General features: G+C 39.7%; 1 protein-coding gene across 2 annotated transcripts in view; it reads right to left on the reverse strand.

The window, feature by feature from the left end:
* Positions 1–477: 477 nt before the first annotated feature.
* ABCA6 (ATP binding cassette subfamily A member 6) overlaps positions 478–27,820 on the reverse strand; it is an 84,990-nt gene continuing 57,647 nt past the window's right edge. For both annotated transcript variants that reach the window (XM_032429789.1, XM_032429790.1), the window contains 17 exons: positions 24,706–24,813; positions 23,594–23,767; positions 23,063–23,176; positions 20,695–20,811; positions 19,053–19,130; positions 17,693–17,784; positions 16,868–16,988; positions 15,258–15,375; positions 14,048–14,139; positions 7,452–7,630; positions 6,714–6,789; positions 6,546–6,640; positions 5,365–5,484; positions 5,027–5,167; positions 3,256–3,335; positions 1,445–1,500; positions 478–1,312 (listed from right to left, as the gene is read on the reverse strand). In XM_032429789.1, the coding sequence (XP_032285680.1) occupies positions 1,211–1,312; positions 1,445–1,500; positions 3,256–3,335; positions 5,027–5,167; positions 5,365–5,484; positions 6,546–6,640; positions 6,714–6,789; positions 7,452–7,630; positions 14,048–14,139; positions 15,258–15,375; positions 16,868–16,988; positions 17,693–17,784; positions 19,053–19,130; positions 20,695–20,811; positions 23,063–23,176; positions 23,594–23,767; positions 24,706–24,813 (1,863 nt within the window). In that variant the 3' untranslated portion in view covers positions 478–1,210. The remainder of the gene's footprint in view (positions 1,313–1,444; positions 1,501–3,255; positions 3,336–5,026; positions 5,168–5,364; positions 5,485–6,545; positions 6,641–6,713; positions 6,790–7,451; positions 7,631–14,047; positions 14,140–15,257; positions 15,376–16,867; positions 16,989–17,692; positions 17,785–19,052; positions 19,131–20,694; positions 20,812–23,062; positions 23,177–23,593; positions 23,768–24,705; positions 24,814–27,820) is intronic.

A 27,820-nucleotide genomic window follows, 5' to 3' on the forward strand; every position in this document is an offset into this window, starting at 1 on the left:
AACATCACCAAAAAAAAAAAAAGGCATCAAAAATACTGCTTGGTCTTCAAGAAATTTTCTTGTGATATTTAAAATGAAATAACTATTACTTAAGGAAAAAAATAAAATTACATGTAAAGCTCACACATGTTTTTTTAAATTTAGTAATACAAATGATTTATGCCTGTGTGTGTATAGACATAAAAACACATGTACATGTACATACATAAGAAAGAAGTGATTTAAAAATAGCAGTAAAATACAGTTGACCCTTGGACCACACGGATTTTAACTGCACGGGTTCACTTATATACGGATTTTTTACCATACAGTACAGTACATGTATTTTTTCCTTATGATTTTCTTAGTAACTTTATCTTTTCTGTAGCTGACTTATTGTAAGAATACAGCGTATAATACATATAACACAAAACTGTGTTAATTGACTATTTATGTTTGGGGAAGGCTTCCGGTCAACAGTAGGCTATTAGTGGTTAAGTTCTGGGGGGAGTCAAAAGTTATATGCAGATTTTTGACTGCACAGGGAGTTTGTCACCCCTAACCCCTGTGTTGTGCAAGGGTCAACTGATGAGAGAAATCAGCACCCCCACAATCATGAAGTAACATTCAAAATCTTAAAAATCTGATCAAATGCTGTTGTGACTCCCTTTATTTTCACAAGGTAAGTTTGAACGCTCTTCCGATGCACGTGCTTGTTCATGGGTGAGTCCAATGGACTCCTCACTCTGTGAATTTCAAAACAATTTCTGAAAAGGTTTCAGGGGAAGACTCTTGGGTTTTACTTGTGTTTTAAAGCAAACTCATAAACCTGAGGCCTCCCAAACGCGTGCAGCCATCCTGCAGCTTCTGGCTGTTGAATAGATCCTTCATAATTCCGCTACGAATTTCTTAGTAAATGTCATATTTCAAAGTGATACGACATGTTTAAAGTTATACTTCAGAAAAAATTCCAAGCTTGTGGTTTGATTTCCACAATACCTGGTCTCTGGTCTTCAGGTAACTTTATTAATACTTTATATTGCCTTTATCACAGATTTTCTATCGTTCCTAAATTTAAGGGGAAGAACAATTTTGACATGTATTCATTTGTTGACCAAATATACAAAATACACCCTGATATTGATGTTAATGATTTTTAAAATTATACATACTGCCAATTATTACATAGAACCGAGGCTTATATGACACAAGAATTAATAGGTTTGAACTTTTAAAAGTCGTCTGAAGGAGAGAGGAGTTCCCATCTCATGGTTGTATCAATTTCTTCTTCGAAATTTTCCAGATCCTGCTCCTTAGAAAGCTCTAAAAATACCTAAATAGGAGACAATGCAGAAGGAAAAGGAATTATCAAGTTGTTTATTGTCTTCAAAATAAATAGGAAATATGTATAATTACTTTCACATGAAACTTACAGGAATGATACAAACCATAAAAGCTGACCCACCTTTTCCAATGTGCACTGAGAGAGGCTGTACTCTTCCAGGTTAAAGTTATGTTTCACTGGGGGGAAAAAAAAAAAAAGATTGCTAGTAGATGCTTACAAATTATTACCAAGAATTTTTTCAAAGTCATACAAAATAAAAATACACACTATTAACATAAATAGAATATACAGCTGAATAAGCAAATGCTTGGTGAAAGAAGGGAATCATGAAAAGTCATAGAGTTAATATAAATACAAATTAAATTAATCTTGATATGAGAATTTTCTCATATTACATTTTGATACATTTTATTACATAGTATATGTGTCCTGGGAAACGTAAGCTCCTTGAGGAACTACGTAATTGATTGACACATCCCTACACACAAGGAGGATTTCAATCCATTCCTTTCCCTTTGAAAGGACCCAATGCTTCCGTGTAACTGGCTTCAGCCAGTTTATCTGCTGTGCCCAGCATCCCTGCCAGGAAACCACATTCACATATTCACATATTCACAGTTCACCACTCACACACTGAGACTCTTCTGTGTGTTTGCCGCGCTTGGTACCAGGGACAGAGTAGTGATGAAAACAAAACCCTGCCTTTGTGTATAAAACTCTGCATTCTAGTGGCAGCAATATGGGCATTAGATAAATGAGGACTTAAATATATGATAAAGGAAATGCTGATTGCTACTACAGAGGGAAAATAAATCAGGTAGAGGAAACAGGAAGTGTCAGGCACTCTTTTTTAACCGGATGGTTGGTGTTGGTCATAGTTACAAGGTAAGAATTGAGCAGAAACTTGAAAGAAGTGAGAAAACAAGCTGGATATTTGGAAGTAGTAGAATTTCAGGAAGAAGGATCAGCGAGTGCAAAGTGCTGGGGCAGGAGCATGCATGTCTGGTAGCATTTAGGAAGAGCTAGGAAGTCAGGGTGTCCAGAGTGGAGGGAGTAAACTGGGGATTCATATTCTCTCAAACACAATGAGCCTGGTACAAGTCTAAACACTTCACAAATGAATTCATTTAATCTTCCTAATGACCCAGCCCAAGTGGGCACTGATATTACCCCTCATTTAGAGACGGATCACCTAGACATGCAGGGATTCAGTAGCTTTACCCAGTGTCTCCCAGCTGACACTGAACTTGGAGCTCTTCACCACTACGCTGTGTGAGGAATTACTCCATGCCGGTCTGCTGCCGGGACTGACCCAGCCGAAAGCAGAAAAATGAGGATGAAGGGAAAAAGTAGACAATGTGTCGAATGGCAAGAGGAGTCCGCACGATGGAGGGGACGGACTTAGCAGGAGACACAGACAGTTTGTTCACTGTGACAGGAAGGCAGAACACACGGCCCAGACGCAAGGAGGCGGGTACACGGGTGGAAGGTTTTCTGTGGCTTTTATTTTATTAGTGAAATATAAAGCAAGGGCATCAACTGAGGGAGAAAAGCAGGAGGGAAGGAAAGAGGAGTGAAGCAGTAATTTAGGACACTTGGTGTAAATGGGTTGTGCACACAGACAATGCAGCCCCCACTATGTTAATGTTGTGAATTTGTGAGGTTAATGTTATGAATTCACGGCAGAACCAGCCAAGCTCAGCTGTGTGTTTTCCGTAGCTCCAGTCCCTGCCCTGAAGATAAACCTCTTTCCAGAGAACTGGATTAACCACTTTTGGGGTTAAATCCCACCACTACCTACCATTAGGATTCTTAAAACCATTAAGAATTTGCATATTTTTAAAATGGATTACACAATTACCTACCACGAAATTATTACCTGATGCTGAACTGATTCCTCAAAAGTTTTATTTTACAACGGTAACTCTTACCTGCCTCCAATTTGCGAAAGGTCTGAGATAGAGGGTAAACATCCACCAAAGGTAGTTTATAGACCAAGAAGGAGGAATACCTGGGAATATGAAAATGTCATATTTGACCTTGAGTTTCAAGGGGAGAAAATGACCATCAAAATAAATACTGATATTAACATCAATTTCCTTTGATGAAAATAAAAGTAATACAAATAAATGTATGGCTTACATAAAAAGTGAGTAATTCAACAGTCTTACACAATTCACAGACTGTTGAATCACAGACCTGTACCTCTGAAACAAATAATACAATATATATTAAAAAAAAAAAAAGAAGAAGAAGATAGCAGGAGGGGAAGAATGAAGGGGGGGAAATCAGAGCGGGAGACGAACCATGAGAGACGACGGACTCTGAAAAACAAACTGAGGGTTCTAGAGGGGAGGGGGGTGGGAGGATGGGTTAGCCTGGTGATGGGTATTAAAGAGGGCACGTTCTGCATGGAGCACTGGGTGTTATATGCAAACAATGAATCATGGAACACTACATCAAAAACTAATGATGTAATGTATGGTGACTAACATAACAATAAAAAAATTTTAAAAAAAGTAAGTAAAATGACTGATGGAAAATTCTTAAAATGTCTTTCGTGGCTGGCTGTTGGAGATAATTCTTCTAGAAAGAATCCAGAATAATTGCATTTATGCTCAGTGTATGCAAACCTTTTGTTGTTGTTGTTGAACACAGACATCTGAACTAATCCCTTTGCTTAGCTTAAATTAGGTTGCAATTCATTCATTCATTTAATATTTCATCCTTCTCACCAGAAAGCTAAGGAAAGGGAGATGTGAGGTTAAGAGAGAGGGACCTGATGGGGAGGGTTCAAAAGGCTTTAACTATAAACTTCCCTGACCTCTGAAGAGAGGAAGAGCCAGAGGGGATCTGTGGCGTCTTGCTTCCATGTGCCATTTCCAGCTGGATGACCTCATGCCCATTCTCAGCTCATTCCCAGATAGCAGTGTGATGCCCCCAGACCTTCAGGCCTGGCCCTCTCCAGCCCAGCCCCTGCTTCTTCAGCCTTGCCACTCATGATCTTCCCACTACATAGTTACACCAAGAGTCTGGGAACAGGACTGAGTTACTTGCCCTTGCGTAGACTTCGATAATTCCATTACATTTATGCTGTGCTAAAATGGAAATAGCACTTGCTTCTTTGGCGTGTTTATCCCTCCAAGGAATTCCAAATCCAGTTCTTGCTCCACCTCCTTGGCCCCCTCTCCCCCGACACACAGACATACACAAACACACACACACACACACACACACACACCTTTCTATTCTCCATTTGAGGCATTAAAACTCATTAGAGGGAGACTATTTGATTATCACGATTGCTGTTTGTTTCCAAGAGGGGAATTCACCTTAAATAGTTACATCTTTCAAATATTTTCAGGGAGGTCTGTGGAGGGCGCCATGGGTCCAACTGTGGTCCCATGTGGGTTCCAGGCATGAGAAGTTCCTTTCCCCCAATTTTTCCAAGTCCTGCTCTAAGCCCAGCCTTGGGTGGCTGAGGAGGTCCATGTAAGGTGTCCCCAAGCCTTCCTGGGTGGGGGAGACACAGCTTCCTGGGTGGCTCCCAAATCTCTTATAATCTGGGAGAGTCAGTAAATCAGTTTTTGAGGTCCCTAATTTATTAGGAAGTCAAATCACCCTGAAGTCCTCACAGAGCAGAAAAGAAACCACTGAGTAAGTAAAGCCAACAAGTTTCCCCATCATCAGAAGCTCCTTCACCTTTCCTGCTGTGTAGCCTGTTGGAAAAGCTTCAGAATCTCAGCGTGGACCCAAGTCACTTGGGCAGCTTCCTTCACTCTCAGTTCTAGAACGTAATCCTTGCCAAGTTTGTTTTTCAGGTGTTGGATGGAACCGATGCACCTATGGGAAGAAGGGAAACATGTTGGAAAATATACTGCCCCTTAAATTTTTTACATTCTTCTTAAGTTTCAAATGTAAGGGAAAGGGCATCACTGAGCGAGCTGATGGGAAGAACTCCAGGTGCTCACAGTGATTCTGCTCTTTCCACAGGGAATTTTGTTTTGAGGGTCAAGCAGAGCCTCCAGAAAGACACCCACCTCAGCCTTCCAGACACCATGATAGCGATGCGGTCACATATGGCCTCGGCTTCGGCCAGGTAATGGGTGCTCAGGAGTGCCACTTTTTCTGTGTTTTTAATGGCTGTCTGGATCATCTGCCTGAAATGAGCCCAAAAAAATCACTGTTAAAAAAAGGGTAGAAAAAAAAGAGAAATGGAGGGAAAATTGTGTAGATAAAATATAGTTTATGAATCATATTTATAAGTCATATTTCTAATTTAAAAAACCAGAAATGTGAATACTGATTAGGTTTTTTGATAATATAAAGAAAAGTGTTTAATATTTTTAGGTATGCTAATGGTATTCTGCTAAAGTTTTTAAAAAAGAAAACTTCCTATCTTTTGAAGAAACTAATTGAAATATTTATAAATAAAGGGTAGGCTGCCTAGTATGTGCTTCAAAGTGATAGGAGTGGAGAAAAGGGAATGGGTAGAGGTAAAATGAAAAAAGGTGTGACTTATATGGGTAACTGTTGAAATAGGTCATGGGTATACTGGGTTCATAAATGATTCTCTTTACATTTGTATAAAATTTCCACAATGAAGTTCTTTAAAGAAGTAGGGAAACTATTGGACAGTCACAAATATGAAATTAGATTGGATGATTTTATTAATTCAAATGGTACATCCTAGAAAGGAAAGTAAAAACAATTTAAAAACTAAGAAAAACTGGATAAGCAAATTTGACAGATTTGGTAAAGGGGGGAAGAAAAGGAAATGGACAAAAAAATGTAAGTTAATAGACTTAAAAAAAAAAACACCTCAATACATATACCTCAATAATTAAAAAAATTGAACTCCAAATTGCAAGACCTAAAATTCCAACAAAATGCTTAAGAGTTTTTTTTTAACATTAATAGCACATGATTATGATACAACATGAGAGAATCTATTTGTGAAATATTTATTTTCCTAATGATATGGATTATCTCCACTAAATTAGAAATGAGTGGATTTGATTTTCCAAGATCAGGTTTTTTTTTAATTAAAAATTTTTTTTAAAGTAAGCTAAACACCCAACATGGGGCTTGAACTCACAACCCTGAGATTAAGAATTGCATGCTCTATTGACTGAGTCAGCTAGGTGCCCCATCTAAGATCAGTTTAAAAACACAACTTTGACATGAGGTTTATACTCGTAGCTCTGAGGGTTATGCCCACCACAGTTGCCTCTGCCCGGCTGGGTCCATGCCTGTCGATGGCTCATCCAGAAGCAGGATCGGCGAATTTCCCAGGACGCTCAGCACAAAACACAACTGAAAGACAGAGAAGCACCTTATTCCCTGCCACCACGTCAGCCCTCAGAATAACATCAAACATCCCACATACCTTTCTGGTGGCTCCTGCCGGTAATTTCTGCACTGGAACATTTAGCTGTTCATGCAGTTTGAAAGTATCCACCAATCTGATGGAAAACAGGAGGAGAATGTCAGTTCCAAAGAGGATCTTTGGAAACTGTAATCCCACAGAAGAGTAATAGCATTGGAGGGAAGCTGGGCACTATTATTCTGAAACTCATGATTAAAGAGAAAAAGTTTGTTTCAGAACAGGAAAGATTTTCCACCTCATAAAAAGTTCTAAAGAATAACTAGAATTTTGAATTTGGAACTGAAATGGATGATTATTCATGATTATTCACTCATTTAACATTGTCAATTATTTTATACAATTATTTTTTTTAAAGATTCCTCAATCAAGGATGCAGGAAACAGCGCCCGTCCCTCCATCCCTGCTCTACCGTGGACACTCTCTGAAAAGGTGCAGACATCATTTCTACTCTCCATTTTTTTCTTTTTTAAGATTTTATTTATTTGACAGAGACACAGCGAGAGAGGGAACACAAGCAGGAGGAGTGGGAGAGGGAGAAGCAGGCTTCCCGCTGAGCAGGGAGCCCAATGTGGGACTCGAACCCAGGACCCTGGGATCATGACCTGAGCCAAAGGCAGACACTTAACGACTGAGCCACCCAGGTGCCCCTCTGTTCTCCATTCTTTATCAGTGAAATTATCATCAGTGGAATAGCCTCCCTGTCTCTGGACAAAAAGGAATCACATGACCTCTCTTTACCGTGCAATGGCAATGGTGGCGTCCCCTTTCCTCAGCCCTTTGATGGTGGCGAAGACCTCCAGATGTTCCCTCACTGTCAGGTTGGGCCAGAGCACGTTCTCCTGAGGACAATATCCCAGGAAGTTGACCGTGTTGTCTGCCTGATCATCCCAAACTGAACCACATCCTTTCAGTTCTACCTAAGAAAGTAAACCAGTTTTAGAAACACATGTAGCCTTTTCTCCAATCTCACACTCAAGAAACTGACATGTAGCTAATAAATACCTAAATTTTCTGAGCATCACAGAAATATTATATGAGTGAAATCTTATGGTATTTGTCTTGCTCTGACTTCTTTCACTTAGCATTATACCCTTTATAATCTACGTTGTTGCAAGTGATAGAAATATTGAAATCATTATATTGTACACCTGAAAGTAATATAACACTGTATGTTAATTGTACTTCAATAAAAATTTTTAATTAAAAAGATAAATAAATACACAAAAATTAAAAAGCTAAAACAGTAAGTATTATAGAAATTCATATTTATTATAGAAAACTATTTAAGGGGGAAGGAAAGATGGTGGAGGAGTAGGGGACCCTATTTCAACTGGTCCCCGGAATTGAGCTGGATATCTACCAGACCACTCTGAGCACCCACGAAACCAGCCTGAGAAGTAAGAAGATCTGGATCTCTACAAACAGAATATCGCAGGCAGTTGGTTTCAAGGTACGAAGCGGGGAGCCGTGATTCCGCGGGCAGATATCGGAGGATAAACGACAGCGGGAGGGTGCCTGGCTGTCGGCCGGTGAGCGACAGCCTCGCGTGCTGGGGACGGGGCACAGACTCGCAGAACAGTAGCGGCCGGGAAAGAACTTTAGGGCAGCCCCCGGGGCGGAAACCCGGAGCGGAGGGGTCGCGCCTGCAATCTGGGGGCAGCTGGCGGTTTTAGAAGCACAAAGGGCAGAGACGTGCTCCGACCTGGAGGCAGGACTGGGAGCCCTGCGGAGGGGCACACAACCCAGGACGCTGCAGTTTAGAGCAGCACGGACAGAAACGGAGACAGTGTGGCCTAGAGAGCTCACTGAAGAACAGACTGTGGTCTCTCTGCTCTGAGGCAGAGGGTTGGAAACAGTCTCTTCTGCTCTGACTCGCGGAAAGAGACGCGGAAAGCTGCCAGGGAAAGCCACCAGAGAACAAAAGCCCCAAAAACTGATTCCTGCTGAGCCCATCCCCTGCCACAGGGGCACAGGGCAACTCTGCCCAAACAGGGTTGCCTGAGTAACAGCACGGCAGGCCCCTCCCCCAGAAGACAGGCTGGGGAAACAAGAGGCCAGCAACCCTAAGGTCCCAAGAAAACAGGTGCATCTTGCTTGGGTTCTGGTCAATAATTTGGACTCATACATTCCCTCAAACACCCATCAACAGAATGACTAGGAGGAGGAGCCCCCAAAATAGAAAAGACTCAGAGATTATGACTTATCCTGCAGATTTACAAATGGATGCAGATATAACCAAGATGTTGGAGATGGAATTCAGGCTAGCAATTGTGAAGACAATGGCTAGAATGGAGAAATCAATTAATGGCAACATAGAGTCTCTAAGGGCAGAAATGAAAGCTGAATTGGCAGAACTTAAAAATGCTATCAGTGAGATCCAATCCAATCTAGATAATCTAACAGCTAGGGTAACTGAGGCAGAAGAACGAATAAGCGACCTGGAAGACAATATAATAGATAAAAAGGGAAAAGAGGAGGCCAGGGAAAAACAACTCAGAATCCATGAAAATAGAATCAGAGAAATAAGTGACACCATGAAGCATTCCAATGTCAGAATAATTGGAATCCCGGAGGGAGTGGAGAGAGAGGACTAGAAGATGTATTTGAGCAAATCGTAGCTGAGAACTTCCCTAATCTGGGGAATGAAACAAACATTCGAGTCCTAGAGGCAGAGAGGACCCCTCCTAAGATCAAGGAAAACAGGCCAACACCCCGGCATGTAATAGTAAAACTCGCAAATCTTAGAACCAAGGAAACCATCTTAAGGGCAGTCAGGGGGAAGAGATTCCTTACGTACAGAGGGAGGAACATCAGAATAACGTCAGACCTATCCACAGAGACGTGGCAAGCCAGAAAGGCCTGGCAAGACATATTCAGGGTACTAAATGAGAAGAACATGCAGCCAAGAATACTTTATCCGGCAAGGCTTTCATTTAGAATGGATGGGGAGATGCAGAGCTTCCACGACTGGCAGAAACTGAAAGAATATGTGACCACTAAGCCGGCCCTGCAAGAAATATTACGGGGGTTCTATAAAAGGAGAAAGACCCCAAGAGTGATATACAACAGAAATTTACAGGGACAATCTATAAAAACAACGCCTTCACAGGCAACATGATGACAATTAATTCATATCTTTCAATAATCACTCTCAACATGAATGGCCTAAATGCTCCCATAAAACGGCACAGGGTTGCAGATTGGATAAAAAGACAGGACCCATCCATATGCTGCCTACAAGAGACTCATTTTGAACCTAAAGATACATCCAGACTGAAAGTGAAGGGATGGAGATCCATCTTCCATGCCAGCAGACCTCAAAAGAAAGCTGGGGTAGCAATTCTTATATCAGACAAATTAGATTTTAAACTAAGGTCTGTAATTAGAGACACAGAAGGATACTATATCATTCTTAAAGGGTCTATCCAACAAGAAGATCTAACAATTGTAAATATCTATGCCCCCAACATGGGAGCAGCCATCTACATAAGCAAACTGTTAACCAAAATAAAGAGTCATATTGATAACAATACGTTAATTGTAGGAGACCTCAATACTCCGCTCTCAGCAATGGACAGATCATCTAAGCAGAAAATCAACAAGGAAACAAGAGCTTTGAATGATACATTGGACCAGATGGACCTCATAGATATTTACAGAACATTCCACCCTAAAACAACAGAATACTCATTCTTCTTGAGCGCACATGGAACTTTCTCCAGAATAGACCACATACTGGGTCACAAATCAGGTCTCAACCAATACCAAAAGATTGAGATTATTCCCTGCATATTCTCAGACCACAATGCTTTAAAACTGGAACTCAATCACAAGAAAAAATTTAGCAGAAATTCAAACACTTGGAAGCTACAGATCACTCTGCTCAAGAATGTTTGGGTCAACCAGGAAATCAAAGAAGAACTTAAACAATTCATGGAAATCAATGAGAACGAAAACACATCGGTCCAAAACCTATGGGATACTGCAAAGGCAGTCCTAGGGGGGAAATACATAGCCATCCAAGCCTCACTCAAAAAAATAGAAAAATCCCGAATTCACCAACTAACTCTACACCTTAAAGAACTAGAGAAAAAGCAACAAACGATGCCTAAGCCACGCATTAAAAGAGAAATAATTAAAATTAAAGCAGAGATCAATGAATTAGAAACCAGAAACATGGTAGATCAGATCAACGAAACTAGAAGTTGGTTCTTGAAAGAATTAGTAAGATCGATAAACCACTGGCCAGACTTATCCAAAAGAAAAGAGAAAGGACCCAAATTAATAAAATTATGAATGAAAGGGGAGAGATCACGACTAACACCAAGGAAATAGAAACAATTATTATCAACAACTATATGCCAATAAACTGAGCAATCTGGATGAAATGGAGGCCTTCCTGGAAACCTATAAACTGCCAAGACTGAAGAAATTGACAACTTGAATAGGCCAATAACCAGTAACGAGATGGAAGCAATGATCAAAAACCTCCCAAAAAACAAGAATCCAGGGCCTGATGGATTCCCTGGGGAATTCCACCAAACATTCAAAGAAGAAATAATACCTGTTCTACTGAAGCTGTTTCAAAAAATAGAAACAGAAGGAAAACTTCCAAACTCATTCTATGAGGCCAGCATTACCTTAATCCCCAAACCAGGCAAAAACCCCATCAAAAAGGAGAATTTCAGACCGATATCCCTGATGAATATGGATTCCAAAATCCTCAACAAAATCCTAGCTAATAGGATCCAACAATACATTAAAAGGATCATCCATCACGACCAAGTGGGATTTATCCCTGGGATGCAAAGGTGGTTCAACATTCGCAAATCAATCAATGTGATAGAACACATTAATAAGAGGAAGGAGAAGAACCATATGGTCCTCTCAATTGTTGCAGAAAAAGCATTTGACAAAATACAACATCCTTTCCTGATTAAAACTCTTCAGAGTATAGGGATAGAGGGAACATTCCTCAAGTTCATAAAATCTATCTATGAAAAACCTACAGCGAATATCATCCTCATTGGGGAAAAGCTGAGAGCCTTTCCCTTAAGATCAGGAACACGTCAAGGATGCCCACTCTTACCACTATTGTTCAACACAGTACTAGAAGTCCTAGCCACAGCAATCAGACAACAAAAAGAAATAAAAGGTATTCAAATTGGCAAAGAAGAAGTCAAACTCTCTCTTTTCACAGACGACATGATACTTTATGTGGAAAACCCAAAAACTCCACCCCCAAATTACTAGAACTCATACAGCAATTCAGTAATGCGGCAGGATACAAAATCAATGCACAGAAATCAGTTGCTTTCTTATACACTAACAACGCAACTGTAGAAAGAGAAATTAGAGAAACGATTCCATTTACAACAGCACCAAAAACCATAAGATCCCTCGGAATAAACCTAACCAAAGAGGTAAAGGATCTATACTCTAGGAACTACAAAACACTCATGAAAGAAATTGAAGAAGACACAAAAAGATGGAAAAATATTCCATGCTCATGGATCGGAAGAATAAACATTGTTAAAATGTCTATGCTATCCAGAGCAATCTATGCCTTCAACGCCATCCCAATCAAAATTCCAATGACATTTTTCAAAGTGCTGGAACAAACAATCCTAAAATTTGTATGGGATCAAAAGACCCCGAATCGCCAAGGAAATGTTGAAAAAGAAAACTATTTAAATTACTAAAAGCTGGGGGCATCACGTTGCCCGATTTCAAGCTATATTACAAAGCTGTGATCACCAAGACAGCATGGTACTGGCACAAAAACAGACATACAGACCAATGGAACAGAATAGAGAACCCAGATATGGACCCTCAACTCTATGGTCAAATAATCTTTCACAAAGCAGGAAAAAACATGCAATGGAAAAAAGACAGTCTCTTCAATAAATGGTGCTGGGAAAATTGGACAGCCACATGCAGAAGATTGAAACTCGACCATTCTCTAACACCATTCACAAAGATAAACTCAAAGTGGATGAAAGACCTCAATGTGAGACAGGAATCCATCAAAATCCTAGAGGAGAACATAGGCAGGAACCTCTTTGACATCACCCACAGCAACTTCTTTCAAGATACATCTCCAAAGACTAGTGAAACAAAAGCGAAAATGAACTTTTGGGACTTCATCAAGATAAAAAGCTTTTGCACAGCAAAGGAAACCGTCAACAAAACAAAGAGGCAACCCACAGAATGGGAGAAGATATTTGCAAATGACACTACAGATAAAGGGCTGGTATCCAAGATCTATAAAGAACTTCTCAAACTCAACACCCAAAAAACAAATAATCAAGTCAAAAAGTGGGCAGAAGATATGAAAAGACACTTCTCTGAAGAAGACATGCAAATGGCTAACAGACACATGAAAAAATGTTCATCATCATTAGCCATCAGGGAAATTCAAATCAAAACCACATTGAGATACCACCTTACACCAGTTAGAATGGCAAAAATGGACAGGGAAAGAAACAACAAATGTTGGAGAGGTTGTGGAGAAAGGGGAACCCTCTTACACTGTTGGTGGGAATGCAAGTTGGTACAGCCATTTTGGAAAACATTGTGGAGGTTCCTCAAAAATTCAAAAATCGAGCTACCCTATGACCCAGCAATTGCACTACTGGGTATTTACCCCAAAGACACAGATGTAGTGAAAAGAAGGGCCATATGCACCCCAATGTTCATAGCAGCAATGTCCGCAATAGCCAAACTGCAGAAAGAGCCGAGATGCCCTTCAACAGATGAATGGATAAAGAAGATGTGGTCCATATATGCAATGGAATATTACTCAGCCATCAGAAAGGATGAATACCCAACTTTTACATCAACATGGATGGGACTGGAGGAGATTACGCTAAGTGAAATAAGTCAAGCAGAGAAGGTCAATTATCATATGGTTTCACTTATTTGTGGAACATAAGGAATAGCATGGAGGACACTAGGAGAAGGAAGGGAAAAATAGGGGGGGGATTGGAGGGAGAGATGAACCATGAGAGACTATGGACTCTGAGAAACAAACAGGGTTTTAGAGGGGAGGGGAGAGGGGGGATTGTTTAGCCTGGTGATGGGTATTAAGGAGGGCATGTACTGCATGGAGCACTGGGTGTTATACGAAAACAATGTTATTGTGGATCACCACATCAAAAACTAATGATGTATTGTATGGTGACTAACATAATAAAATTAAAAAATAAATTAAATAAATAGTAAAAAAGAAAACTATTTAAATTACTAAAAGTAGAGTTTTACAAAGATATAACCTATATTTATCATGAAATGTCTATTTTGGGAATGAAAATCATTGTGTCATTTCTTACTACCTCTCCAGCTGTTGGCTTCGTGATCCCAGAAATCATTCTAATAGATGAGCTTTTACCAGCACCGTTGGGTCCTAGCAATCCCAAAATTTCACCTGAAAGAGAATCACTGATTATCAGTCTGGGAAATGAATTACCAAAACCTGTTTCTTCAAACCTTTTGAGATATGTACACCCCTCAGTACTATTTTGAAATTTTTAACATATATGTAATCCATTTCACCAAACCATGTTCTCTAACTCCCATAATTATATGAAATATTAGTGAAAAGCTTATGGATTTGATGTCAATAAATCCTTTGTTTTCCAGATTACTTTTTCAGTTAAAAATGAGCCAGATTCTTTTTGGTAGCACGTGGCTGATGTGCTGAGTACATGTTTAAGTGATTCCCAAACTTGGGAAGTCAGGGACATTTTCTCCATCCCAAATTCCCCCACCTGCATCCAAGCCACCATCATCTTTCATCTGAACTGATATAAACTTAGCCTCTTGTCTGCCACCCAAATTTACAAACAATAGCCAATGTGTCAATTTATTCAAAACTTAAAACGGTAACAAAAAGCTAGCTAAAAACCCTCTGGTGGCATTCCACTAATTTGGTATAAAAATCTAAACCCTTTGCTGTATTTCACAAAGTGGGACCAATCTGGCCCTGCTCCCCTCTTGGGACTTCCTCCCTTCCACCTGTAGGTGCACCCACTGCCTCTTCATGCCTCGATCATTCCAAAGGCAGCCCCAGCTCTGAGTTCCTGCCCTCGCTCTTCTCTCTGTCTGGGTGTCCTTAGCTCTGCGTGCTCACACAGATGGACACCTTTCTCATCACTCGGGTCTTGTCTTAAATGTCACTGCTCCCGAAAGGTTTTCCCGAACCCTAAGTGAATGCAGCCCCAAGTCACTCATGTCATTCCACACATTTGAATGTCCCACACAGAACTTGCTTCTGTGACAACCTGACACTTTTCTTGATAAGTTATTTTTGGTTTTTGACCCTCTCTGAGGATGTAAAATCCATGAGGACAGGGACTTTTCTATTTCTTTCATGATTATATTCCAGAACACAAAGCAGTCCTTGGCATGCTCAAGAAATAGAGGGTGAATGAATGCATGCATGCATGCATGCATGCTTCAGCAAGTACAATGGTGCCTGTTTCAGAGATGTTCAGTGGGTATTTCCGAAATAATGGTGAATAAAATTAAGTGATTCTTCCAAACCTTTTTTAACACAGAAGGAGATATTTCTTGCTGCTATTTTCTTCTTCCTCTTTGAGAAGCAACTTTTTTTCTGACCTGCATACTCCTTGTGTAGACAGCTAGCGATTATGACAGGCTTCTGGAATAGAGGACAGTGTGATTTTCCTCTTAACCTTCAGGGACTTTATGTTCCTATGTTCTCATTACTGGAAATTTTCTTACTCTATGTCATAAAACGAAGTATATTTTATTTTCATTTTTTAAATTTTTAGAAAAGATTTATTCATTTATTTTGAGACAGAGAGAGAGAGCACGCTGGGAGGGGCAGAGGGAGAGGGAGAATCTGAAGTAGACTCCCTGCTGAGCTTAGAGCCCACACGGGGCTTGATCCCACCACCCTGAGATCATGACCTGAGCCAAAATCAAGAGTCAGATGCTTAATGGACTGAGCCACCCAGGTGCTCCAAAACGAAGTATATGTTAAACTGACAGTAATCTATATTGCTTGTTTCAAATGTAACCTGCATTCATTGATGTCAACAATATCTCTAAGTCTCTTAAATCTATCTTCTAAAATAAAACAGTATGGGGCGCCTGGGTGGCTCAGTCAGTTAAGTGGCTGCCTTCGGCTCAGGTCTTGATCAGGATCATGGGATCAAGCCCTGCGTCAGGTTCCCTGCTCAGTGGAGAACCTACTTCTCCCTCTCCCTCTGCCTGCTGCTCTGCCTACTTGTGCTCTCTCTCTGTCTCTCTGTCAAATAAATAAATAAATTAAATTAAATAAAACAGTATAGGGGAGCCTGGGTGGCTCAGTCTGTTAAGCATCTGCCTTCGGCTCAGGTCATGATCCCGGGGTCCTGGGATGGAGCCCGACATCGGGCTCTCTGCTCAGTGGGGAGTCTGTTTCTCCCTCTGCCTCTGTCCCTAGCCCCTGCTTGTGCTCACTCACTCTCTCTTTCTCTTGCAAATAAATATATAAAATCTTAAAAAAGAAAAATAAAACAGTGCAGCTTCATGGAAACCGGCTCTTTGCCTTCCCAGAAAGGTCTAGGCTCATGGGCACATCACAACATCTAAGTCAGACAAAAGAATAACCCTTCAAATCTTAATCCCTGTTCAGCATTTTATAACAAATCTCACATAAATTCTCCAACTCATGAAATTTTTGGTTTTGAAATTACAGCTCTACTTATCAAAGCCCATTTTCCTCTAAAGAACAATAAAACCATTATGTTCAGTGTGTTCCTTTGAGCTTCCAGGATACTTCAAAGAAGTGCCTCCATATTTAAGAATTATGAAAATACACCAAGCTCCAAACTTTCAAAATGAAAACCAGCATATCGACCTCTCTTCTTGATAGTTCTTGAATATAGGTCCATTAACATCCACTTTGTCACTTGCTTTTCTTTCTTTCTTCCTTTTTGTATTTTTATTCATTTGAGAGAGAGTGAGTGAGAGAGAGAGAAAGAGAGAGCACAAGCGGGGGGAGCAGGAGAGGGAGAAGCAGGCTCTCCGCCGAGCAGTGGGCCCGACACGGGGCTCGACCCCAGGACTCCAGGATCATGACCTGAGCCAAAGGCAGACGCCCAACAGACTGAGCCCCCTGGTGCCCGTGTCACTTGCTTTTCTACCTCGTCTGTGTGTGAAGTGGTCAGGGCAGCTGCTACTCTTTGCCTTTCTGCTTTAACATCTTCATCCTCATCAACAGGTTCTTCGGGATTAGGTCGAGCACCTCTACTTTGGGGGGAAATTCTGTGGAGAAAATGAAATGTAGGACATAGGGTTTTTTCGTTAGTCAGGATGTCCCCCAAATCAGCTTCTCTGTGGTTTTACCATCCTTTCTCTCCATATGCTGGTGATGATAATGGCCCTGTGAATACTGCTTCTGCTTTTACCAAGAATTCCCATCCCCGTCGCCAGGATCCCCTGCTCATTATTGTCATTCTTCCAGTTAGACTCTTTGACCCTTACAAATGTCCTGGCAACTACTGCTGCTTCTTTAAAAATCAGGTCACCTACATTTTGTCTCTTGACTCTGAGCCCATCTTAATCACACAGACATTTGCCCTCAGCATCTTTTACTGTTCGCCCCTCCGGCAGCCCTTGTATAATGTCCACCTTATGGATCACTCTGAACTATGGTATGTTGCTCAACCGCTTCCGTCCTATCTCCTCTGTTCAAGGATGTGTGAGCATCTTAGGTGGGAAAATGGCATATTTGGGTATTCATTAAATTTCTGTGGGACTGAAAACCTCTCTCCACTGGCTCGTGGTAGAACTCTGACTGAGAGTCCTATTTCCAGGCAGTCAGCCCGCAGCAATCCACGGACCATCGTGAAAATCAGCATGCTGCTTACGTCGTAAATATCAACCCACATGAACGGGTCAGTAGTGCAGCCCACTACGGAGGAACGTTAAAATATGATATTAAGTTCGAAATTAAGTTTTATCCCAACCTGAAAACAGGATCCTTTCGCATTATTTTCTTTCCACATTTTGTTTCCATGCATCTTAGGATAAAAACAAATATCAAAGCCTGCAAGTAAGGCTAGGAGCAAAGAAAAACAGTTATATATAGGCATAAGTTCACAAATATTACTTAAACATCTGAATTAAATTGGTGGTCTTTGTCTTCGAGTAAAATACATGGGAAACATTTTTACAAATCAGGGGAGAAATCCAGCTGTACAATGACAATCCAGCTTAGTGGCACCTCTCTCCTTTCTTCTCACAATCCACATCCTATCTGTCGACAAATTCTATCTGCTCTACCTTCAAAATTACCCAGAACCCAACTTCTCGTCCCTGCCTGTGCTGCTCCCGCCCAGGTCCAGGCCATCATAATTTCCCATTATAATATTGCAACACTTTGTTACCTGGTCTCCTTCCTCTTCTCCCTGTGCCCCAAACACCTATTCTCAATATAGTCACTAGAAGTACTCTTTTAAAAAATAAGTCTGATCATATTGCTTTGCTTAAAACCCCCCATTGACTCCTCGGTTACTCAAAGAAAAGTTAAAGTCCTTATAGTGGCCGAGACTGCTCTGTGTAGCCCCCTCCGTCCACCCTGCACTTGACCCTGTGACTTCCATGACCTCCTCTTGTACCGCTCTCCCCTTGGTCCCTCGGCCACCACCACACTGGCCTCCTGGCTGACCCTGGAACAAGCCAGCATCACTTGTGCCCCTCCTCCTAGAATGTTCTTCCCCAAGCTATCCCTGTAGCTTGCCTCCTTGCCTCCCTCAGATCTTTACTTCTCAATCAGGCTTTTCCTGACTGCCCATCTCACACAATATATATTATCTATTTAGTTTATTATCGGTCTCCTTCCACCACAATATAAATGCCACAGGGGCAGGCACTTCTGTCCATATTTGCTCCTATGCCTAGAAAAGTAGAGACACATTGTATTCAGAGCCAGTAGCTTTCTTCAGCCTAAATATACCAATATAATCATTTTTCCCTTTCATTTTTATTACTCATCTGTGCCCTTTTTATCTTTAATTCAAAGGATTTCAGTTATATTGCACCTATATTTCTTACAAGCTCTCTCAAATTTGGAGGTGGCAATAAACAGGATAAATAAACATGAAAAATTAATTTTATATTACACTCTGGACCTACACAGTCCACACGCGCTCGTAAAAAGTAACTCGTGATTTGGAATCCTGTCTGAATTGTCTTATTCTGAGTCTTATTCTGACACTGTATTAAAAGTGCTTTCAAAGTTGGCACATATCAGACAAACCAAATAGTTATGATAATAAATGCTAACTATAAAAAAAAATAGGTGGAGAGGTAGAAAGGCCTTCTTACTATTAGGCATACTAGAAGATCAACTCCGCTTGGGTCATATCTGTGTTCTGGGTATTTTGGTTGGTGCTCGTAAGCTCTCTGCAAAGACAAAAAGAAAAACAGCTAAGTGCAAGTTCATCAGCTTTATGATTTGCATTTAGATAATATGGAATTCCACATGTTACATATTTCCTTCATTAAGTGTGATTCCCCTGTGTGCACTGGTGACAGGCAATTCCCTGCAGAAAAGAAAGGGGACCCCCACTCAACGCTGTCTCTTGGTGAACAGGTAACCTATGTCTGTTCTTCTTTTCCAATTTTTTTCTTTAATGTTTTGGTTTAAGGTTTGCCTCAAGTCTACTGAAAGCAGAGCAGAGGGAGGAGCCTGCATTGTGACAAATAATAGGGGTTGACAATATTTGTCCTAAATGCCCCTCAAGAGCCTTTTCAGGGCCCCTTCCTACCCAGGTGGTGACTTGCCCACCAAAATAATTCGTCCCATCATGTTATTCTTTCTTCATCAATCATTGCATTCAGAAAGTAGCTCATTCCTCCTAAACAATGTATGACAGATCTAGGTTAATGTAGTTCACTTTGTAGGTCTGCTTATATCTTAGGAGAGAAATGCTTTAAGCAAAGGAATGAATTTCCAGTTGCGAATTCTAAGTGTTGCTCAATTAATGGAAAAGTGCTTTTGCAGACACAGAAGGCTTTCGCAGGTTCCCAAGAACACAAATGATTAGGGCAGCTTTTTCTACTTTCTTTGAAGTATCATCCAGGATGATGCGGAGCTCTAAAGAGTATGTTCCTGGCTGAGCTCTTGGGCTCATCCCATCGTACATGTCTTTCCATTTGAATCCAACCTTCTTTAATGCCTCCTGGTCTCCCCTGCTTCAGTGCCATCGCTTCTCTCCAGAGAACATGCTTACCTTCTGCCCCACTCTCCTGCTAATTAATTCTGGCTCATTCTTCAGGATTCTGTTTAACAGCATTGCTTCCCCCCTCCCCCAAGAATTCTCTCTCTAGATTGTGTCAGATATGCTTTGGACCTTGCCCTTGGCACTCTGCCCTTCTTCTTTGGATCCTTTAGGCCCTTTTGCATTGACTTGAGGTCTTCATCTCCACCAAGCTCTGTGGAAGGATGGACTGTGCTATCTTGTTCATCAGGTGTCACCAATGACCAGCACAGTGACTGACACAGAATACTGTTTAATATATATTTGTGAACAAATAAATGGCATTGTATATGATTTTATCCTCGCAATGGATAATGAATACGCATTAAACTAGGCAACATTTTTCAACCTGGCATTAGTTTTGAATAGCATTTGACAATGCTTATGTTTTGCATAGAGCATATGGTAAAGCTTTTTAAACAGCTTTATTGAGGTTAATTTTTCATGCCATAAAATTCACTCATTTTAAGCATACAATTCAAAGATTTTTAGTAAATTTACAGAGTTGGGAGAGCATCACCATAATTCAACTTAATAACATCTCCATCACCCCAGAGACATACCTCATATGCATTTGTGGTCAATCCCCATTCCCACTCCAACCCCAGGAAACCACTAGCCTGCATTCTATCTTTATAGATTTGGGGCAAAGCACTTTAATAGGCTACGTATTCAAAATTAATGACACCGTCGGTAATATTTCTTACCTGTGCCAAAAAAGCTAGAAACCCACCCATGGTGGTTGACGGAACTAAAACCATGGTAGAAATCAAGGTAGGCAAGGTGAAGTGAATCAGCACAATGTCAAACATGATGATTGAGGCCTACAAGGCAAGTTAAAATATATTGCATGTCAGACATATGCAGTTGACTGATATTAGGGAAAATATTTAAGATGTAGGTGTTCTCATCATATACATCAGAATTTTCCCACATACAGATTCACCACTTTCAGAGGAATAAGGGAAGTGAGGGGTTTTTGTTAATGAGAATAAATGTGACCTTTAGCTACCCAACAGAAAAATTTTAGATAAAAATCTGGAGATTAAGGTGAATGTTAAAGTGACCAGGTAGACTTTCTGACAGTGCATTAAGTGTAATCTAAGACAATAAGATAAAGAGAGAAATTTACCTTTTTATTACTAAGGTAACAATATTGTGAAGGTGTAAAAACCTGTATAGGATGGAAAGCTAGACAGGTGGTTATTTTAAAAAGTCCATACTGCCTCCCACTTAGACTAAAGCTTTCTAAATGTCATCCCTGCTCCATTTCTTCCCCATTCCAAACAAATAATTTTATTGAGACTGTGCATTTTGATTGCAATGGACTTATTTTCTTTTAAAATACTGGTAAATGTGGGATGGGGGATAAAGATAATTTTTCATTGTTCTGTTTTAAGGATCAGTTTATCAGTCAACAAGTGTGTGTTGAGCACTGTATTGAACTTTTGCTTGATCTTATTAATGTATGAATTATAATAAAAACACTAAGAATTGTAACTACTAAATTCACTGAATATTACACAAAACACCAGGCATTAAGAATTTAGCATGCGCTGTTTGCTTTAATCCCCACAACAACTCCATAATGTGGTCATTCTTACTATCCCTTCCTTCCATATGGGAAATCGAGGGTTCAGAGAAACAAATAACATCCTCAAGACCAGACAGTTAGTGAGTGACAAAGTTGGAACTCAAAACCCTATGTGTGTGTGATTCCTAAATCTTTAGGTTAGAAGACTATACTGTTTTGTGGGATTGTTATGCAGGGGAATGTTGTGTGACTACTAAGTGAACTTACAGTTTGGGGGAAACGTATAATCTACAAATAAAAAACGATTGTGAATAAAACCAGTAACTTGTAATCAAGTGTTCAGTAAGAACACAATAAGCATTTTAGATGGCAAATCCAAAAAATTTTTCTCATTTTGGAACCACCACGATTTCTCTGCAAAGGTATCACGTGATTATCCACATTTACGTTACATCTCTCCTCTTGGTTTCCGTGACATCACATGTGCCTAATTTTTCTCCCAGCTCCTTATTTTTGATAACTACAAGTCTATTGGTCCACTTAGCTAACTTCTTTTATTCTACCAAGCCTCCAAGTTTCTTTTGTGAATTGTTTTTTCCTTCTTTCTCATCCACTGGAACAAGAGAGGATTGCAATCTGCACAAAGGAAACATGCTATCACTCAGCGTGCTAAGATGCACTACCATACCCCACCATAGGCTGAAAGGTACTTCCATATTAGACAAGGGCCTGAGATACCCACGAAGGACCACACCCCGTGGGCTAGGAGAGTCCACTGGACTCCAGAAACAAATTAACAGCTGAGTGTGGCTTCACTCAGTGATGAGGGGACTTTAGTATACTTTCCTTACAAATTTACCCAAGATCATAAAAGTGCAACTGCACTTACCATCATCTGATACATTTTTATATATGATTTGTGAATCCTAAGACTAGCATAGTTTAAACTGATACAAATTGCATGATGAAAGGTCAATTATCACAGTACATATCCTCAACACATATTTTAAATGAAACTATAAGTTCTTTGTATCAGGCATAAAATTACTGCAAACTGCTTGAGGTCTCTGTGAAGATGTATAATTCAGCCCACTCAAATCAAGATGTTGATCAACATAAACTTTAAAATAGTATTGTCAACCATCCTACTACCTCATATTTTTTTGACATCAGGAATGACATAAGGTCTGAGACCTCAGTTTTATTCTTGAGTCGTCACTGATTTTTACGTGGCCTTAAACAAGCTCCTGAATTTTTTCCCCCTCTATAAAATTAGATGAATTATGGGGGCGCCTGCGTGGCTCAGTCGTTAAGCGTCTGCCTTCATTTCAATATTCCATAAATATGTAGCTTTTCAGTGGTATAAAAATGCAATAGACAAGGACACTGAAATAGATATACATGTAAAAGAAAAAGGGAAAATAATTAGAAATTATAAATGTGTATTATACTGTAACATTTCTCAAGGCAAAGGTGATTATATTTAATGTTACATTGAAAGTTACTCATCTCTCTCTTTATATGTTTGTATATGTACTTACAATATAGAAGCAAAATGACCAAAGGCCACTATTTTTTTTCCACTTGCGAAAAATAAATGATATCACATATGTCAAGAAGACAAGTGAAGTTGCATAACCAAGCCCAAATACAACCTGAAAATAATACAAATAATCAAAGTCAAACACTGAAGTATTAACGGAAGGAAAAATTAAATTACAAATATTTTTAAATATCTTATTTCAGGGGTGCCTGGCTGGCTCACTCAGTTAAGCGTCTGACTTCGGCTCAGGTTATGATCTCAGGGTCCTGGCATCAGGCTCCCTGCTCAGCGGGGAGTCTGCTTCGCCCTCTCTCTCTGCCCCTCCCCCTGCTCGTGCTCTCTTTCTCTCTCTCTCTCAAATAAATAAATAAAAATCTTTTAAAAAAAATCTTATTGCACATGCACTTTGAACTTTTTTTGTTTTAGTTTATGACAAAATATGAAAATGTCTTGCTTATAGGAAATATCAAATGTTATAATTTATCATGAATTACTTTATAAGATACTGTCTATATAATGTGTTACTTACCAAACCAAACACAATTCGACTTGTGATATAAATCTCCGTTATGTTGGCTATGTAAAAAATTAAATACATTGAAAGGAGAAGAAGAATGAAGACGCTAATATCCACCAGCGCCTGCCCACACCAGTAGGCAGAAGGGTAGAGGCCTGAAATCCATAGCTGGGACTTAGCTCTCTTCTGATGAGAAAACACAGGATATACATAGATTCAATTGAAATCCAAATCCAAAACAAACATCATTGGGAGAGATTTTAAGATAAATATAATCAAATCATTTTAAATCTTCTAATAATTTTATATATATACATATATATATATATTCTTCTAATATTCTTCTAATATTAGAAGAATATATATTCTTCTAATATTCTTCTAATAATTTTATATATATATATATATATATATATATATATATATATATATATATTATTTGGAATCTGAGGTCTAAAGAGCCAATTCCATAACGATGGCCATTGTGAAAATGAGTATTGTTTTATTTTATACGTTTGATTCCCCACATCACTTTAACTCACGCATAATGAATAGAAAAGCAGACCTCATAATAATCAAGGCATAAACTTCCTTCAAAAGAGATATTATTCTGTGACCTGAAGGACAATAAAATTATCCATTATCCAAATATGTTATGGGGGTTACTGGCTCAGAATAGTGAAGGATGACTTATCTAAATCTGATTTAACTGTTTTGCCTTGGATAACAGACATGATCAAGTACAAATATAACCAAAAATTTTATTTGCCACAGTAGAAAGGGGATTTAAGTCTTACATCCGGTCCTCAATTTAAATATCAATGATTTCTTCCTTTTCACTGGGAAATAATGTCGTCAAAAGTTGTATAATAGTCCCCTTTACAAGTTTAGATTAATTTGAATCCCTGTAAAATTACTGCATGTTTCCCGCAGTTTTGAAGTAAAAAATATTTTGTGTTTTTAGAAGTAAAGTTTCTGACTTGATAGAAATAATGCTTAACTACACTATCTAAATTAGACATATGCTTCTATGTCTTTCTCACAGGAAAACATTTTGAACACATAGCATTTAAATCACAATTACTGGAGTCCTTGAAGTTCTCTTTTCTTCCCCCTTCTCTTACTTTGTAATCGCTGATACTGCTCATGGAGATGTAAGGTGAAATGCTACACACAACCCAAAACAAGAACATGGAACCTTCCGGCAGTCCAGTCCAGAAGAACATATAATTCTGCAAATATAAAAGGTACTTTAAACTTGTGAATATTTTAAAAAATGAAACAAATACTAATGTGGTGTTTTCACACTGACTGATTTGAGCATGTCGAGCCACCCCTGCCGCCCAGGGATAAATCCCACGTGATTGTGGTGAATAATCCTTTTAATGTACTGTTCAATCCTATTAGCTAGTATCTTGGTGAGAATTTTTGCATCCATGTTCATCAGGGATATTGGTCTGTAATTCTCCTTTTGGGTGGGGTCTTTGTCTGGTTTGGGGATCAAGATAATGCTGGCCTCATAGAAAGAATTTGGAAGTTTTCCTTCCATTTCCAGTTTTTGAAACAGTTTCAGAAGAATAGGTATTAATTCTTCTTATAACAGACACATGAAAAAATGCTCAACATCACTTGGCATCAGGGAAATACAAATTAAAACCACAACGAGATACCACCTCACACCAGTCAGCATGGCTAAAATTAATAACTAAGGAAACAACAGATGTTGGTGAGGATGTGGAGAAAGGGGAACCCTCCTACACTGTTGGTGGGAATGCAAACTGGTGCAGCCACTCTGGAAAACAGTAGGTTCCTCAAAAAGTTAAAAATAGAGCTGCCCTACGACCCAGCAATTGCACTACTAGGTGTTTATCCAAAGGATACAAACATAGTGATTAAAAGAGGTACACGCACCCCAGGGTTTATAGCAGCAATGTCCACAATAGCCAAACTATGGAAAGAGCCCAGATGTCCATCAACAGATGAATGGATAAAGAAGATGTGGTATATATGGTAAACAATGGAATATTACACAGCCATCAGAAAGAATGAAATCTTGCCATTTGCCACAATGTGGGTGAAACTAGGGGGTATTATGCTAAGCGAAATAAATCAGTCAGAGAAAAACAAATACCATATGATTTCACTCATGTGTGGAATTTAAGAAACAAAACAGATGAACATAGGGAAAGGGAAGGAAAAATAAATAAGAGGAAAACAGAGAGGGAGGCAAATCATAAGAGACTCTTAACTAAAGGAAACAAACTGAGGGTTGCTGGAGAGGAGGTGGATGGGGGAGGAGGGTAATGAGGTGATGGATATTAAGGAGGGCACTTGATGTAATGAGCACTGGGTGTTATATGCCACTGATGAATCACTAAATTCTACCTCTAAAACTAATAAAAAAATTAAAATTGAAATTAAAAAATTAAACAAATACTAATTATCATTAAAATACACTTTTTGAAGTACTGAAAAATAAAAATAAAAGTGTACGCCTTAATTCAGCAACATCTATGCATGAATGTGGGAAAGGAAATGATTTCTGATCATTTAACATATGGCTTCAACTCCTAGAAAAAAAAAAGAAGTAAAATATAACTTATGACCCACTTCAGGGTATATATTGAAAAGAATTGAAAGCAGAGTCTCAAAAAGATATCTTCCCACATGTTCACAGAAGCACTACTCATAATAGCCAAGAGGTGGAAGCAATCCAAATGTCCACCAACAGATAAAGGGGTAAACAAAGCATGGTATATACATACAGTGGAATATTATTCAGCCTCTAGAAGGAAGGAAATCCTGTTACATGTTGCAACATGGATGAATTTCAAGGACATTATTCTAAGGGAAATAAGCCAGTCACAAAAAACCAAATACTATATGACTGTCCTTATATGAGGTATCAAAAGTAGTTAAATTAACAGAAACAGAAAGTAGGATGGTGATTGCCAGGAGCTGGGGGAAAAGGGACAATGAGGTTTTAGTTCTGCAAGATGAAAAAATTTAAGAGATCTGTTTCATAATAATGTGAATATGCTTGACACTATTGAACTGTACACTTAAAAATGGTCAAGATGGTGAATTTTATGTCATATATTTTTGCCACAGTGCAAAAAATAGTAATTTGGGACTTATGATCCTGGAGAAACAGATCACTCAGGCCTAAGCAGCATGTCTTTCTCAGCTAATCTTGTTACAGATATGTAAAGCCATCAGCAGCTGGTTGGATGTGTTTGGAAGCAAAAGAGCTAAAAAGAAAACTTGATGCCACCAAGCTTGTGGGGAAGGAGACAACTTTGAATCACCATCCCCAAATCCGTGTCTGCCTGAGGCTGGGCCCATGCTTAGGTACAGGACTGCCTCTTGAATAGAATCACAGTCCAGCAGTGCAGTAGCCTGTCTCAAAATAATTCTGCAGTTCTCAAGCTTTACTTAAGGCTTTAGAGGCTACAAGGATCAATTTGAATGTTTCACCAGGTACAAAAATCCATTACTGTCTTCATAAAAATGGCTGAGAAAAGAAAGGTGTGCGCGACTCGGGATGCCTAAGAGAGTAACTGGGACCAAACTTTAGTTGATCCTGAATAAACAAGTAATGACATGAGGAAACTAAAGGACCAAGAGGGGGTAACATCTATGTCTTTCTACTGCCAGTTGGTTCTACTTTCTGGAGAGTTCCCTTCAGACTCCCCTACCCTTGCACTGTCCCAGTTCTCACGGTCAGTGGGGGCTTCAACTCAATGGTGCGTGTGTCCATGCTGACCACTCAAGTATAATCTGTCCATCTGCTCTTGCTCGTCCCCCCAGCACCACAAATGCAGTAAAGCCAAAACTGAATTCAACCCCTTTGTCACAAAATGGGCTTCCCTTTTTGATGGCTCCATTTCTAATCCTATGTACTGCTCTTCCGGTCTCCTGGTTTAAAACAGTTTGAGTCAGCTTTAAGAGATCCCTCTTGAGTATCAGGGTCTAACCAGAAAACCATTACTACCTTCAGGACTTCAAATAGAAAATACTCATGCAAGGGCTACATGTGTGGGAAGATCAGAGAAGCCAATGAGGATGAAGCAAGAAGACATTGTCACTTCTGGGCAGGGGAGCAGGGGAGGCACAAAGGGGGGAAGCAATGTGACTGCAGCCCAGGCTGCAGGATCCTCCTGCTCTCCTGGCTCCCACTACTGCTACCTGCCATCTAAATCCAGGCTGTAGCCAGCTGACAAAAACCCTGAAGATGCA

The sequence above is a fragment of the Phoca vitulina genome, unplaced genomic scaffold, assembly GCF_004348235.1.
Source record: "Phoca vitulina isolate PV1807 unplaced genomic scaffold, GSC_HSeal_1.0 scaffold41, whole genome shotgun sequence".
NCBI lineage: Eukaryota > Metazoa > Chordata > Mammalia > Carnivora > Phocidae > Phoca > Phoca vitulina.